General features: G+C 37.4%; 1 protein-coding gene across 1 annotated transcript; it reads right to left on the minus strand.

Moving 5' to 3' along the window:
* Positions 1–1,747: 1,747 nt before the first annotated feature.
* LOC146630949 (complement C3-like) lies at positions 1,748–7,322 on the minus strand. Its single transcript, XM_085355069.1, has 6 exons — positions 7,227–7,322; positions 3,857–4,052; positions 3,575–3,737; positions 2,881–2,975; positions 2,561–2,649; positions 1,748–1,907 (listed from the first exon to the last, which is right to left on the minus strand). The coding sequence occupies exons 1-6, from the start codon at positions 7,298–7,300 to the stop codon at positions 1,763–1,765; spliced, it is 762 nt and encodes a 253-aa protein (XP_085211195.1). The 5' UTR covers positions 7,301–7,322; the 3' UTR covers positions 1,748–1,762.
* Positions 7,323–18,069: the final 10,747 nt, after the last annotated feature.

Below are 18,069 nucleotides of genomic sequence, written 5' to 3' on the forward strand. Positions count from 1 at the left end.
ATATTTTTAATTAAACACAATATTAGGTTTTACAGTGTATGGAGTATATACTGTCGAATATTCTTTTCTTTTCTGTTTTTTAACAACTCATGTTATTGTTCTGTCTCATTTGAATCAAAATATACACCAGTATGTAAAGGTAATCAGACAAGATTAAATTGTCTGTATGTAATCAATTATTGTAAATGTAAATGCTATCAGGAAATGATCAGACAAGAGAGGGTTTTCAGGAAACACTGTTAAATGTTCAGTTTCTATGCCATATTTTAAAACAAGATCTAGAGTGCGATTAAAGTGGTGGGTGGGTTCTTTTACATTTCAAGAGAAGCCAATTGAGTCTAACAACTATGGAAGACCATTTCCGCCACAAAAAAAAAAATCCATAGCTTGAAATTTCGAGTTATCTTTCTCAAAAATCCAACTTATTAACTGGACATTTTGAGAAAAGTAACCAGAATTTTTAAGTTAGCTCTGCCAATCAGTAATCTACGTGAATGATGCAATTTTCTTGTTACCCGGAAGGATATGCCGCAGAGGAATGCACACTCAAAACCGGATTGCAACAAACTGGAGCTTTCGAGAGTACATTTGCTGTAACGGCATGTGATTCAGCTAATAACACAAGGATTTCATCATTGGTGAAGCCACGCTGAAAATACTCAGCAATTTGTGGATTCATGACTGGCTGTAATACTGATAGCTTAGCATTTGTAGCTGAGGGCTTCAGCTTCCGGGTAGCAAGGAAATTACATCATTAACGTAGATTACTGATTGGCAGCGCTAACTCAAAATTTCGAGTTACTTTTCTCAAAATTCTGAATTAATTTCAAGTTAACAAAATTTATTAATTTAAAATTTTTTGAATTAATAAGTCGAAACTCAAAATTACGAGATATGGATACTTTTTTTTTTAGTGGCAGAAACGGGCGTTCATAAATAACAGATTAAATGCTGTGTTGAGGCTGTCATTTTTAGCATCTACATGGATGTTAAAATCACCCACAATAATTATTTTATCTGAGCTGAGCACTAAATCAGATAAAAGTCTGAGAAATCCGACAGAGACTCTGTGTAAGGCCCAGGTGGATGATAGATGATCACAAATAATCAGAATCAGAAATACTTTATTAATCCCGAAGGAAATTATAGGTTACAGCAGGCAGCACGCTAATGGCGCATGCGCACTTACAAAGGAACCCTCCGACCAAACTTTATACAAACATCACATTGGGAAGACATGTCAGACAGGTAGGCTGATAGGAAAAAACAATGAAAATACATAACATGAGGTGAGAGGAGGAGAAAAAAACTCCACTCAGACTGAGCTCCTAATGGGAGAACAGTTTGAGAACAGAAAAAAAACACCCCAGCACAAAAAGCACATGTCTGTCAATACACCATAGACCGCATGAAATGATGGTGGTTTTTCCTTTAGTGCGAACAACTGCATGTGAATTTCACAGCCTCACTAGCAGTCCGACACTGGTCTCTCAATCTCCCATTGGAGAGCCGTGAGCTTCTCCAGGATGTTATCAATCTTGCTCTCAAAGAGCAAATTCTGAGAACTCACAACCGCTGTGAGCTTCTCCAAGATGTTATCCAATTTTCGCTCAGAGGTCTTAGTCTGCGTGTTCACAGCAGCCTCAAGCTTCTCCAAGATCTTATCCGTGCTGCGTTCAATGAGCCCATTTTGAGAAGTCACGACTGTTAGAGTGAATTGTTAAATGTTTGTCATTTTTATGTTTACCATTTGTACATTGTTTTAACTCTGATGAAAGAAATTCCACTGTCCTTCCCCCCAGATTCTCGAGGTTCTAGGTGGGGGGCTGTAGTCTTTTTTCACAGACACATCCTTGTGCTTTTGATGTAAGCTTCCTGCGTTTACGACCCTTTGGTCAGCAGGAGGTCTGACACACACACACACACACACACACACACACACAGATTGCGAGAGAGAGATATATTGATCAATCAAATAGTCCAAGCATTTGTAAAACTGAAGGCAGCACATTAATCAGACTGCAGACTATATTCTACACACAGGATCTAATTAGACTACAATTGCCAAATTATGGAAGTGTATAAGTTATGCATGATTGATTATATAGTAAAATTAATCAATGTAGCACATACTAAACTTCATAATATACACTAATAATAATAATAATAATAATAATAATGTGGCCAGCTGAGTATTCTTAACAGCAAAGCACCCATGCAAAAGTTAAACTTACTGTTCTACAAAAAAATTAGATAGGGGGAGATCTTTATTGGACACTTCAGCTATACTACACTGTGCTTCAGATGGTCAATGACTACATGTCTGAACTGAGTCATGGTTCTAAATTCTTTCCATCAACAATAACTGTCAGTGAATTTATACTGCAGCATCAACAAGAACAGTTAAGCGAACAGATAAGAGTCACATAAACTTAAACAAAAAACAATGAGCATCTTAAACAGAAACACATATTCGAAAAGCATGATGGGAGATAACTAGCCACTCCCCACATGCCACAATAATGATAATAATAATCACAGTAATAATAATAATACTCACCTAACAATTTCACCAAGCTGGAAATCTCCAGAATGAATACCTGATTTTAGAGCGACTATATCAAGTGGTAAAACAATGCCTTCAGGTGTCTGGAAAAAAAATAAACCACTATTAACAGTGCAATGCTAGTGCACTAGTATTGCTAGTGGTGGTTTTGGACAGTGTATTAGTTTCCAAACTAATATGTAAATGACAATATAAAAAAATTCAAGACAAAGTTGATGTATTTTGTTTGTTTTGTTTCTTTGCAAATAAAATATTTGTTTTCCTTGCATAATGTCACTTTCAATTCTGAGCCCATGAAGAATAAAACACAATACCACAAACTCAATGGCAATGGAAGGATCAGATTGGGCTGCTTCATCCCTCTCTACAGGCTCCATCTGGGGTGTCAGTGCAAACATCCTGAAATGAACTGAAGGGAAGAGAAGATGTTATTTTTGCTGCTCGGGCAGTGATGTATACATGTTGGGAGGAATATTTAATCAAGAAGTTCAGTTTAGTAATTTCATTTAAGGTCATTCATTTAAAATATGTCTTAGTCAAACTGAGGGAAATATGTGATTTTTTTCCTTTCAAATCTTCACTGAAAATAATTATCAAACCTTTTTCAAAGGGACTGCATGGACTACACAAAGCAGCTTTCTAATTTGTGTGAGGTGATGCCATAGCCACATAATTACTGTAACAAGCAGTTTTTTGTCTCAAACTCAAAACTAAATTATTGGAGCAGCACCATGTTTCATTAAGTTTATTGAATGGTCCTGAAAAAAATATTGAATCTGTATTAAATAAAATAAAGGTAGAACTATGGAAGCATGGAACACACAACACGGGAGCTCTAGTTTTCCATTCCAGCTTTATTCACCTCCATACATCAACTGAGCACATCGCACCCAAACACAACAAAAACCCCTCCTCTAAGCTTGGGTTTGAGTGGAGCCCTCTAGTGGGTCACCACAGAACTACCCTTGTGTGTGCTGTTTCTCAGTCATGAGGTAGCGGTAGACTCACCTTTGCTGTTTGGTGTATAAAGGGTCTTGTCTGTCTGAATGAAGATGTAACCAGACTGGAAGGAAACCATGACGACTTTCTCCAGGAGGCGGTCGGGGAACTGAGCCTGTAGGTACACGTACTGCTTCGCGTTGGGATCTTTACTGAAGTCTCCTGCAGGGATCTGAAACCAGTATGAAAAGTCTATAAAGACTTGGATGGCATATTCAATGATAATTGAATATTTAATGAAATAGAAATAACAACAATATTATCATACAGTAAACAAATAATTCAACTTACCGTTACTTTCCCAAGCTGCTGAAAGTTATTTGCATTGTTGAGGGTCACAGATGTTGTTGCCAGCCTTTTAGTTTTGGTTGGATGGTTCATCACATTGATTTCAACCCTAACGTCTCCTCCAGTGCAGTCTTGACACTCCACAAAGATGTTTTCTGCAGTTCCCACCCGCAACAAGTTTGGGGCAGACATCACTTGCCTGCAGAGTGGTGGTAACATAGAAAGATGTTAATGATTTTAGTCTCTGTGTAGATAAACACATGCTGTTACTGACTAAAGAATAAATTATTTATTTATTATGTTATATGTTCATTTTAGACACTACACAGCAAATTCAAAAGTGTTAAATGTTTTGGTATTAATAGTCTTCTTGCAAAAGTAGAGTTAATTTTACTCTAAGCAGAGTCACATTCTTTTAATGTAACTCTGAGGTGTAAAATGATAGTAGTTAAAATCGAGTGTTAAAAATGAGTGTTTCTCTGTCAAATCTGGAGGTGTTACAATGGAAACATTAACTCTTGACCTCTTAACTCTGAACTCCTAGAGGGGCTATGACACCATCATCATCATCATCATTGTTTATTTGTATAGCACTTTAAGAACACACCAGGCAGACCAAAGTGCTGAACAACACAGATCAAAACAACAACCAAATTAAAAATACCATAAAATCATTACAAACAATAAAATAAATAAGAAGGTGTCAGTTTCCTACAGAGTTAAAAGCCAGGGAATAAAAATAGGTTTTCAATCTGGACTTAAAGACCTGCACTGATGACGCTTGTCTAATTTGGAGGGGAAGGTTATTCCAGAGCATCGGAGCCGCAATTGAAAAGGCACGGTCTCCTCTGCATTTCAGCCGCGACTTAGGGACCGACAGCAGCAGCTGCTCAGCTGAACGGAGCGAGCGAGGAGGAACATGTGGCTTCAGCAAGTCAGATAAGTACACAGGCGCCAGACCATTTAAAGATTTAAAAACCAATAAAAGGACCTTAAAACGAAACCTAAAATCAATGGGAAGCCAATGCAAGGAAGCCAGAACCGGAGTGATGTGATCGAATTTCCTACTACCGGTTAAAAATCGCGCCGCCGCGTTTTGCACTAACTGCAGGCGTGACAAGGTGCCCGACCCGACCCCTATTAAAAGGGAATTACAATAGTCCAGACGTGAGGTGATAAAAGCATGAATAAGAGTTTCCAAATTGGGTTTGGAAAGGAAAGGCTTAACCTTCGACAGGCGTCTGAGGTGATAAAAAGCTGATTTTACCACCCCACTTACATGACCTTCAAAAGTAAGCGCAGAATCAAGTTTAACACCAAGATTAGTGACTGAACTTTTCAGATGAGAGGTCAAATCACCAAAATCACCAATAGAGTGAATTCACAGACTCCGCCCCCAGCACGGCTCCAATCGAAGCTGAAGTGAAGCCGTTTCAGAACATTTTGCTCTACATATTTGAGTTGTTTGCCATGCTTGGTAAGTCATTTTTTCAAAGATTGTTTCAATTATTATTATGAGCTTTTACTTCTGTGGCTCTTTGGAGTTGAGACAAAGCTGTGTGAAAGGCATTAGCCATGTTGCTCGGTGATAGCATAATATTCTGTTTTAGCTAGCTGAAAGGTATTGTTTGCAGGCAAATACCACAGCCTTGAAAAAAGCTTGCATGTGAATTTTCAGTCAAACTTTTGGTCAAATACACCTAAAACAATGTGTAGAATGTGAAATGTTGGTATAATGGTGCTACTTGAAGCCTGAAACCGATCGCCCATAAAAAAATAAAAAAAATAAAAATAAAAATAAAAAAAATAAAAAAAACACGAGCAAACAGCAGTAGCTGACGTCCTGACTGGATTCTACGTTAGCATAGATCCCTCCAGAGTTTTGTGCACACGGTTTAGGTAAAAATGAAAAAGGTTGAGGTTTTACATTTAGTTCAGTATTACCTGTTGCCTGTGTCCTTGTCTTTTGGGAAAATACTTTACACAAGTAATGGCTCAAAGAGGATTCCTTTTTTTTTTTTTTTTTTTTTTTTTTTTTTTAACTGTGCTGCAATTGTTTACTGGATTATTTGTGCCATTAATTAGTGTCAACTAATTTTTATTTGATCTCCGCACAGGATATGCTTGTGAAGATGGAATATGGGGGAGAGCAGAAGTGCGCTGAAGTTCCACAAAGGGATGAATGAAGGACATGCATATTGTATTGAAGAAATAAGTGATGAGAATGCTGTTATTTGCATTTACCATGTCAGACCTTTTGATAAACAAAATTCTAATGAAAGTGAGAACATGTATACTGTTACATCTTTCAGAAAATGTTTTGAAATTGTGGTGCACAGTTCAGAATAAATGTTTTTCAAAAACCATTGCATCTTTTTAGTAAATGTTTATTTCCAAAAGAAATTTCTAGAAGTTCAGAACAGTAAAATTCCTGCTTTTTAGAATGAATTAGAAGATAACTCTTACGTAGTTAAACTAAAATACTCTTTGAGAGTTAATATATAAACTCTTAACACCAAGTGTTAAATTATCAACTCCAGACAGATTTGGTGTTTAACACTAAATCAGAGTTAACGTACCAACTCTCCAAAAAGAGTTAAATTAACACTCTCTGGTGTGGACCCATATAGACACTTTAATAGTGTTGAAATCAAATCCGACAGTGTTAATTTGGACATGCTGGATTTGCTGTGTATGAAAAACATTAATAATTGCTGAAATAATTATTTTTAATTAAAAATTAAAGATGAATTATTATTTTTATCTATTTATTTATTGTATAAAGGTTTTATGGACAAATACTTTCAAAAAAAGTATTTACCGGCTGTTTTCCCATGTGACTCTTCTTGATTATGTGATCTATTGATTATCTTGAATAAAGTCCAAAACTAAATCAATACATCTTTTCATCATGCTTCTGGAGTCTATTTGCTTTGTCTGGCGTAATGCACCACTGTGCAAACTCTGGACAAAGTTTAGGACAACTTCTTGTCATCACTTTAAATACCAGATTACCTTGACTTATGTTACATAAGCTGCAGACCTGGCTGCAGCTTCTCATTACACAAAATAACAAATAAAATTAAGTTAGCAATAAAGTTAGTTGGACTGTGGTTTCATTAATAATATTTTTTTTCCATAAGTTTTTCCTCATTCCTTTTCCTTCAAATACCACCCATGCCTTCTTGCTTAAAAAAGAATGTGAAACTATGCAAAATAAAATAATATAGTCATGCAAAAATTCAATTCGATTCAATTCAATTCAATGCAATTAAACCTTCTGCACACATCCAAGATAATAACATTGGCTTTGTTTTGCATGAATTAATTCAACCTCACTGGGAATGTGTAAAAGTACAGCAGGTCTACTTACAATGGAGCTCCATCAGCCACAGAAGTGAGAGAAACAAAGGCCAGAGAGGCCAGCAGCAGCAGAGTCCTCCTCATTATCCCGACCCTTTTCTGCTGCTAAAGTAAACCGTGGCCGTGCAGCATCCTTCACTGTAAAAAGAATAACCCTATTCAAATTAAAAAAAATGATGTCCAGTTGTCACATCCAAAATATTTGGCTTTATAGAATCCAAATTGAGTCACTTGATATGACCTGATACTTTTATGTTGATATAAACAATATTACTAGACTTGACTGAAATGTTAAATTTTGCATTGATCCAAATTGATTTTTTTACATAGAACCATATTTTAATTATTGAACCAAGCTAATATATTGAAATTTAACCAACCTAATGTATTCACATCGAACCAAATTAACATGAACTAATATGTTTGTGTTGAAGCCAGGTAATTGATTTACATATATTCAAACTATATTTTTTACATTTCATTTTATTTCAGTTCAAAAATGCTCTGCATTTCCTATAAAAAACAAGACAGTTGGCCAACCAATTATTTCAAAATTATTTATTGTTCCAAACCATTTTAACTATAATCAATAGAGAGGATTAGTAATATACAGATTTAGTGCTACGGCAGAAATGATTAGAGAAATGTTTGTTTTATAAAACCTGCAATCTTTTGAAAACCAGTATAAAACCTGCAACCTGTCTAAAACTGGCATAAAACCATTATAAAAACTTTTTAAACCAATTTGCAAGTACTCAAAAATGTTTATATGTGCACTGTGCCTGTACAATGTAAAAAAAAAAAAAAAAAATCTACACATGTATCAATGAAATCAACTTAAATCTCCCTTTCAAATGGGTGTTCTTATAAATTTTGAATGTAGAATACCACTGCAGGCCAACCAAGCAAAATAACCAAGCACACATGCACATGCATGTGCACATACACATGCACACATGCATGCAAACACACTACTGTGCAGTGTTAAGTTCACAATTAAGTTTGCGAATCTTAGAGGTCATCTTGTTAAAGTCAAGCTCCATCATAATCTTTTGAAGAGCCTCAAAGGTGAACCTGAATCCTCGTGGATATTCCATATTAAGAGCATAACAGAGTCCAAAGACCATTGCCACTCCAGCTGCCACAGAAGGCAACTCATTCAGGACTTCCACACCATCAATGATTATCCCGATGTCTCGAGGCTGATGTAGGAGGCTTGAGTTGTCCCTGAAGACGAAGAGTGCCATGGTGGTACTCTGCAGCTCTTCCTCAGCTTCATCTTTCTGGGATATCTTGAGGTAAAATATGGAACAAAATGTACAAGTGAAGAACTGAAGTCTGGCACACCTGATAAATCTTTGACCATAATAAACTACTATTTTGATAGTTGTTTGGTCACAGACTATTAGAACAATTATTTGACTAATCAGATTGTGAATTGCATAATCATTAAATTAAATCAATGGTGGAAAATTTTCATAAATGTTCCACAAAGCCCAAGAAAAAAAAAAGAAAACAATACAGAACCCTAAGATATTAACTTGATGAGTTGATTAATCGTTGCTGTCCTACATTAATCACTGCATTTAATAGCAGAGTTGTCAAATTTACATCAAGAGACTGCATCTCATGTAGAGACAGAACAGATATGGACATACCATGTATTCTTTTATCAAGTCCTCAACACATCAGCAAGGTGAATGAGAGGATAATGAGGGAGAGTCTAGATTATTATGAAATGTTTAAAAAGGATGTGCAGTGTAAATGCAAAATGATACCTGTTCAGATTAAATGAAAATGTATGCTTCAGCCATGGAATGGATGGAGCGATCTGTGGTTCTGAAAGCATACAGAAAAAAAAGAATAATGTTACTTCTCTATAAAACACATTACATAGAAAAACCAAGAAATACGTAACATGACATACCAAACAGTCTACAGACCAGCCATTAGCGACTAAGTTTGGCATAGGGTCAATTTTTTGCTGTTAAAATTACAATTTCTTCAGAAAATGCACATTTTTCCGAGCCGCGCCTGAAAGTCAATTGAAGGAATTAGTCTTATGTCATTGATCTTATATGCTGGCATGTTATTTCTGTCTCTAAATCATGCACATTAATAATTATCTTTTGCGCTCGGTGTACACACACATAACACACAGATATTTATATGAAGAGAGACAAACGTGCGCGCACAAACACAAGCTTGTGTCTAGAAACCGCGAGCTCACCAGAAAAATTCAAACGAAGCGGAGCACGGAGTTATACTATGAATGTTATGAACTATGAACTTATGCTAGCTAGCTTTATCCACCACCGATGCATCGTGGTAACGCTAGCTAGTTAGGCAAAAAGCCGTTTTTTATCAGTATACTAACTTGTATTCCCGACTGTGATGGTCGGTTTCTGGTAACCAGTTCTAACGTTGCGCAGGATAGCTAGCTAGCTTATAGCTAGCAGCTACAATCATGCAAAAATTAGGGGTGGCTGTCGACCCAGCTTAAATGGGGTTATTTTCTGCAATTTTGGCAATACAAATTATAAAAGCTTTTGTAACACACTTGGCTTTACTTACGTTTATTTTCAGATGAAATTAATCAAAGATGTGACATGATGTTTCCAGCAGCCATGCAGAATAAAAATGGGTCCCGGTCTATTTCTGGTGGGCGTGTTCAAGTGCAAATCACTTTGACTCAAATTAAAGATATTATCTGTTCAACATGAAAAGAAATATATGTTTTGAGAGAAATCAAAGACTTTGCGTTGTGTCCTTTGTACAGATATTTAGTTTCATCCAAATCAAAAGTGGTATTTTAAAATGCAAAAAGAAAGGGTTTCACAATCAAATCAATGATTTTATTCTGTTTTGAATGGCACTTATTAGATTGAATGAATGACTGCATGTTAGACTTTTTTCAGTGTTCTTTTATTCACTAACCTCCCTCCTAGTGCACTCCCACAAAATGTCTATTCATCCTCTTTCCAATCACACGTACACACAATTTCCCAGCAGCAGGTTGGGAAACAGTTTAGTCCTGATAAATATTATCTCTTCTCTAAAGAAACAAGTAAACACTGGAAAATCAATAAAGGTTTTTTTTTGGGTTTTTTTGTGTATGTAAAAATTGTAAAAATTATGTAAAAATGATCAGACAAGTGGTCTGATCAAAACATATTGAGTAACTTTACATGACGTATTTGGCTGGGATTTTTGAAGTTTAAGCAGCAGGGATTTTTTTTTACAGTAAAATCCTGATGCCAATATCTTGTATTTTAGGATTTCAATGACAGGGAAAGAAAAGAAAGCAAAAGGGATCCTGCCTTTACCCTCAGAACAAACTTATTCTTCTCTGTGCCACATTAACCAAGGGCATAGAGCACTGTTAATGATCCTCCAAGATGCTTATCAATTAAAGGTGGTGGCATTTATATAATGGTCAGTTGATACTACGCTGTAAAATCTAATTAGTTCACAGAACTCAAAAAACTATGCAAACTAATGATGGTAAATTTGATTCTTTTTACTGAATCGAGTTTTAATGAGTCACTCACCAAAGTGAATCGAGTTTTTTGAGTCATTTGATTCACTGAGTCAGTCGACCAGAGAGTGCAAAAAATGTACATTTTCACTCGAACTTAATTTGTTTCTCTTTTCATGTAAATCCTACTGCTAAGATGAATGATTCTAAAAGAAAACAACTATTTTATAGAGCAAAAAAGAGCAAAAACATTTCTAAAATTAAGCAATTTCCTATCAAAATTGCTTAATAAACATTTATTTATTTTTATTTTATTTTAATATATTTAAATTTTTTATTTTATTAGTATTTTCCTTAAATGTGTTAAATATATATTTTCTCATCTAAATGTCCACTGAGCTGTGAGCCAGGGGGCGGTAATGCGCCTTAACATTGGTTGCCAACCAAGAAGAAGAAGAAGCTGTGAGCCAGGAGGGAGGGGATGAGTGAGTGAGTGATTCGTTCGCTCTATGATTCAGCACAGGAGGGAGGGGGTGAGCGAGTCCTGAGTGATTCGCTTAGGCTTACGATTCAGCACAGGAAGGAGGGGGTTAGTGAGTGAGTGATTCGTTCGCTCTATGATTCAGCACAGGAGGGAGGGGGTGAGCGAGTCCTGAGTGATTCGCTTACGATTCAGCACAGGAAGTGAGGGGGTGAGTAGCTCAAATGTGCTGTTATCATGTTAGCAGAGCGATGCTACTGTGAACCGAGGAGCTATTTTCTTGATGTGAGCTTCTACTCAGGGTTTTTTCTTCCAGTTCAGAGCAGAAATTTTTTTGTTACGATACTGGATGTTGTGTTTTTCTCACCAATTTTAATTATTGCTATTTAATTATAGTTATTTAATTATTTAATTATATTTAATAATTGGGGCGACCGTGGCTCAGGGGGGTAGGGAAGCGTATCTGTAACCGGAAGGTTGGCGGTTCGATCCCCGGGCTCTCTGTCCTGGTCGTTGTCTCCTTGGGCAAGACACTTTACCCTGCCGCCTACTGGTGTTGGCCAGAGGGGCCGATGGTGCAATATGGCAGCCTCGCTTCTGTCAGTCTGCCCCAGGGCAGCTGTGGCTACAACTGTAGCTTGCCTTCACCAGTGTGTGAATGTGAGAGTGAATGAATAGTGGCATTGTAAAGCGCTTTGGGTGCCTTGAAAAGCGCTATATAAATCCAATCCATTATTATTATTATTATAGCATTGCTGCTAACAGCAACAGGGATGAGTCAGTGAGTCAGTTGGGCTTGTGAATCATGATTCATGAGTCAGTAAAGTGATTCTCGAGTATTGAACGATTCGTTCATGATTCGCGCATGACTAAGGCAAACTTGGTGCCTCAAAAAAATTGAGTAAAGTTTTACTTAAGATGATTAAGCTAGGGCAACTTACCCAATTTGAGTACACTGTACAGTCTCATTAGTTCCCAGAACTCAAAAAAAATATGCAAACTCGTTGCCTCAAAAAAATTGAGTAAAGTTTCCTTAAGATGACTAAGTTAGGGCAACTTATTCATTGCAAGTATGCAGTATTAAGAATAACTTGATATTCTTGGGAGAGTCATAGGAGAGGTGGAGAATAAACTTAACCTGGGTGTCTACTGTCTTGTGCAGTCTGGGAGATGATTGAATGTTAGGGTGGGTACAGTTTCTTCTGCGGTGGGGTCGGGTGGGCTGCCCCGGGTCCTGTGGGGCTGGGCGGTCCTGGTGTTGTGTTTAGTATGTTGCTCTGCTTCTTTTGCTTGTTTTCTCTTTTTTCTCTCTCAACAGGTGATCCAGGAGATTTTTTCTCGTCTTTCTCTTTTTAAGTGCCCTTTCTCACTGTCCCCCTTCCCTTCTGTTTTTCTTTTCCTTCATCTTTCTTTCTCCCTTTCCTATCCCTCACTCATGTCTGTCCCGTCTGTAACAACTGAAAATAAAATCAAATAAATAATAACAACAAAGGTTGATCAAATGGACCAATACGGCAAGGCCGTGATGATCCATTTGGCAAAGTAAATCCATTGGGTATCCTTGCTGGTCTTCAGACAACAATTCTGACGGCTAAAGAACCAAATGGGACAGGCAAAAAAAAAAAAAAGAATAACTTGATATTTCTGACAGTACAATACTAATTATTTACCTACTGACAAACATTTCAAGTTCAACTAAATGAAAAAACAATTTGTGGTAACCTGAATATGATTAACAATAATTAACAACACTTTTTGTAATGACAACTTTTTTTTTCAAATGCAAAAACGTTTAACAGCCAACATACTGGACACTGTTCTCTTGAACAACAAACAATTACATTGCCATCACTGTTATAATCTTACAATGAAACAAAGTCTCAGATTTAATTATTCTGAAAATAAGTTTAGGCCTACCACAAGTGTGTTTTGTACTTACTTATATAATGAAAATAAAACATATTGTTCTGTCACAAATGCAGTCTCTAATTTAAACACCGCATTTGTTTTTCATTCCAACACAGGAGCTGGAATGTTGTATTATTTTAAGGATGCCTTGTTTCCAGTCCAGGCATTACTGCCTGAATGACTGTCATGGATCGAGGTGATCGAGTGCCCCTCCGTCAGCCAAACCCATCTGTTCTCTGATTGGATTGTTACATTTGTGATTGACATGACATTGACCAATCAGATGAAAGGAAGAAAAATAGGGTCAAAATTCGTACTTGTAACTTGCTGGGTTTTTTTTGGCTAAGTCCACACACAAATCTTTTTTACACACACACAAATTCTTTTTACACATACAAATCCTGATTTACAAGTACAAAACTGATTTACAAGTACAAAATATTTATGACCACATTTTCAATAAATAAGGTGGATGCCTCATTGAATTGCTAAATCGCAATTCATTTTCATGACCTTAAGTGTTTTTTGTGATTTTTCCTTTTGTATTATTAATTACTTAAAACCCAGGACATAATTAGGAGAACTAATTTATTTATAATTAAATAAAAAAATGCTTTATTATTGTGGCGGGCCGTGGTCTGCGATGCTGCTGTAGATGAGATGGACTCACCCAGTAGCGGTTTTAGATACGGGCGACACGGGCTGTTGCCCAGGGCAGCATCGTGGTGGGGGGCGGTATCACGGGCATCGGCAAAAAAAAAAAATGCTCGTACTCATGCTGCCCCGACATCAGTTAGCGCATATTGGGAATGGCATAGGCACCGATCGGTTTTCTATTGCCCATTTCCTGGGAGTAAGGGCACCCCCTCGTTTGCAAGGTGCGCCTGCTGCTTGCGGCGCAGAGAGGGGAGGGCGGGGCGGCGGGGGATTCTCTGACCGGCTGGAGCAGCATCTAATAACCAACTCGCAAAATAAAACAAAATAAAAACAAACCAACAAACACAAAAACACCAGACATTATGATACAGACTTATAATTTGCACCAATGCTTTTTCGAAATTCTATACATGAAAAATGAGCGCGAGAGCCCTCGGTGCACCTGCTTGCTGCTGAAGTCAAAGTAAACTTTATTGTCATCTCCGCTACAGTCCAGTATATAGAGAGACGAGACGACGAGGCTCCAGTTACAGCAGTGCAAGTAAACAAACAATATATATAAGAAGAGTAAGAAAATAAATCTACACTTTAGGACTAGGGGTAAAGGGATCAATAACAATTATAAAATGTAAAGAGGGAGTGTTCGCCCAGGGCGCCTGTTAAGTCTAATTGTTGAATGTTGCCATTGTGTTTCTTAAATTTGTACAGTCTTAGTTCAAGCAGTAGGATCAAAGCCATTCCTTTGATCCTGACCACCTCTCCAACCACTCTGTGCTGGGGGAGGTTTTATTGTAGATACATCCTATCTGGATGATCTGCTTCTTTTGATGTAGGCTTCCTGCGTTTACGACCAGAGATGGGCAGTAACGCGTAACGCGTTACTGTAATCTGATTACTTTTTTCAAGTAACGAGTAAAATAAGGGATTGCTATTGCAAAAACGGTAATTAGATTACCGTTACTTTCCCGTAGGAACGCTGCGTTACTGCGTTACTAAAACCGCGATTTTTTGCGAGAATCTCTCACGACAGTGACGTAAGCGAGTGCGCCGTTAGTGACAACAGCTGTGTGCAGATCAACAATGGATCACATATCAATTGTGGGAGAGAGTATGAGCGTGCAGCGTTTAAAGCGTGGAAGTACTGACCTTACTTTGAGTTTGATTCCATAAAAAGTGACAAAAACATTAGCGTCCATCGTGCGTGGGAAGAAAACTTTTTACAGCGAAAAAAACCCCTAAACTTCCAAGCAAGCACCAAGTGCACTATGACGTAATGGGAAATTCACAGAGAAACTCGCGGATTCTTCAACTGACCGCGGCACACCTGCACCAGGGTAAACCTCCACCTACCGCAGTCCTGCTTTACAGGTGAAAATAGAGCAACAGGACCGCTGAGTCTTTGACTTTATTTATTTTCTGTTGTGTTTTACTTGCATCTATTTGAAAGAGTGAGTGTAAACACAAAAAATACTTTATTCTATGTGCTGGAATGTGCAGAAAATTGGTTTAAATGTTAAACTAATTTATTCAAGTCAGAGAATGTTGCATACAATTACATTTTTGCTTGATGCATAAAGTTAAAAGATTAAAACTAATAAAACAAGTTTTAAAAAGAGACTTTTCCATTTGATTACATTTTGTATGATGGATTATGTAGAAAAAGTAGAATTGGGCTGAAAGATCTATCGCTTTATCACCTCTTCAGGTTGTAAATCGTGTTTTTAAAAAGTAACTAAGTAACTAAGTAATTAATTATTTTTGAAAATAAGTAATCAGTAAAGTAACGGGATTACTTTTTTGGGGAAGTAATTAGTAATTAGTTACTGATTACTTTTTTCAAGTAACTTGACCAACACTGTTTACGACCCTTTGATCAGCAGGAGGTCTAACACACACACACACACACACATTCTTTTTTTTTTTTTTTTTTCACCTTTTATTGTTTATTTTATTTTCACTTACTGAATACGGGACAGACTTGACTGGGGGAAAGAAGGGGAGAAAGAAAGAGGGAAAGAGAAACAGCTGAGAAGAGGGACGGGGGAGAAGGGCACTCTCTGCCCTTCTCCCCCGTCACACACACACATTCTTACAGAAGTTCACACATATACATGAAATGCTTTGTCTTAGAACCAAGGGGGCGTGGCTTTGTTCTGACGTGGTTTGTGTGAACTGTCTCTCAATAAAAGGTAGCAGGAGGAGGTCAGATCTGGGGGTCATTTTCGTGGTGGACACAGACGAAATTTCGAGTTACTTTTCTCAAAATTCTGAATTAATTTCAAGTTAACAAAATTTATTAATTTAAAAATTTTTGAATTAATAAGTCGAAACTCAAAATTACGAGATATGGATACTTTTTTTTTTTAGTGGCGGAAACGGGCGTTCATAAATAACAGATTAAATGCTGTGTTGAGGCTGTCATTTTTAGCATCTACATGGATGTTAAAATCACCCACAATAATTATTTTATCTGAGCTGAGCACTAAATCAGATAAAAGTCTGAGAAATCCGACAGAGACTCTGTGTAAGGCCCAGGTGGATGATAGATGATCACAAATAATCAGAATCAGAAATACTTTATTAATCCCGAAGGAAATTATAGGTTACAGCAGGCAGCACGCTAATGGCGCATGCGCACTTACAAAGGAACCCTCCGACCAAACTTTATACAAACATCACATTGGGAAGACATGTCAGACAGGTAGGCTGATAGGAAAAAACAATGAAAATACATAACATGAGGTGAGAGGAGGAGAAAAAAACTCCACTCAGACTGAGCTCCTAATGGGAGAACAGTTTGAGAACAGAAAAAAAACACCCCAGCACAAAAAGCACATGTCTGTCAATACACCATAGACCGCATGAAATGATGATGGTTTTTCCTTTAGTGCGAACAACTGCATGTGAATTTCACAGCCTCTCTAGCAGTCCGACACTGGTCTCTCAATCTCCTATTGGAGAGCCGTGAGCTTCTCCAGGATGTTATCAATCTTGCTCTCAAAGAGCAAATTCTGAGAACTCACAACCACCGTGAGCTTCCCCAAGATGTTATCCAATTTTCGCTCAGTCTTAGTCTGAGTGTTCACAGCAGCCTCAAGCTTCTCCAAGATCTTATCCGTGCTGCGTTCAATGAGCCCATTTTGAGAAGTCATGACTCGTCCCATCGCTTCAATCACAGCAGGCAGCCTTGTGGGGTTTTGAACAGCCAATTCCACTTTCTTTAACCCTTTAAGACCTACCATAGAACCAAGTTCGCCAGAGCTTATATTATATTTTTACATGCTGTGGAGCCATTTTTGGGAGCATTTCAAGTTGCTATACATCAATACAACCATTATAGCCCAAACTTTAATAATATGTCTGCATTAGGTGCATAGTAATTACATAAATTGCAAAAAAGTGCAATAAACTACAAAAATATTGAAAATCGTTTTTGTTTTTTTAACATATATTTCTAGTTAGAGAAATTTAAGAGGCTTATCCCTCAAAACTGTAAATACAAAAAAGTTACACAAACTAGTTTCCCACCACAGGAAATTTATTTTGAGTGTCTTCATAGTTTTATTTTTGAAATACACCAATTTTTATATACTGCAGGAAAAACGAAAATAATTATTATAGTGCAAATTTGCAAAATAACAGCATATGCATCAAAATAAACTATTTCCAGCAGTGCAATATGAGTCTTAAGCATCCCAGAAACGACACAGAAAGTCATAAAGTCAAACATAACTTTTTAAAACACATAACAAGTAAAACACAAGCTCATAAGGCCCCGATCGTAAAAAAAACTACATTTCCGCAAAATGATGTCACTTCCGGTTTCGGGCAGGTCATGCGGTCATGTGATAGTTCGCGCTGATGGACGTAGGAAGTGTTACAAACAGCTGATGGATCGGCGAAGCGTGTTTCTGGAATATGATGTTTTTGTTGCTGCAAGTGATTTTTATGCAGTTTTTGCAAAGCTATATGTGGAAGGAAACTGTGACCTAGGACAAGCTGATGGCATAAGATGTAAGTACAACTCCTCCAGTTTCATATGCAAAAAAAATTATTGCGCTAGCTTACTTGGTTGCAGAGCTACCGGGATTTAAAAATAGTTACGCAAAACAGAGCGTGCCCGCTCCGATCGGCTGTAAAGGGTTAATCTTTGATAAGCCTGGGCCAAGCCAGCTCCGATCAGCAAGAACCCTGTTATCATGGTTCTGAAAAGGTAGATGTCTTCAATGTCCTCGATCGACAGTCCCGCCAGGCACACGGCCCTCCAGTTATGCCACCCGTCCATCATGTATCCGGCAGGGAACGTCCCTCCAGGACACTCAGGCTCAC

This window comes from Diplotaxodon limnothrissa, linkage group LG6 (assembly GCF_057381915.1).
Source record: "Diplotaxodon limnothrissa isolate DT_005_m linkage group LG6, D_limnothrissa_male_GT1.1, whole genome shotgun sequence".
Lineage (NCBI taxonomy): Eukaryota > Metazoa > Chordata > Actinopteri > Cichliformes > Cichlidae > Diplotaxodon > Diplotaxodon limnothrissa.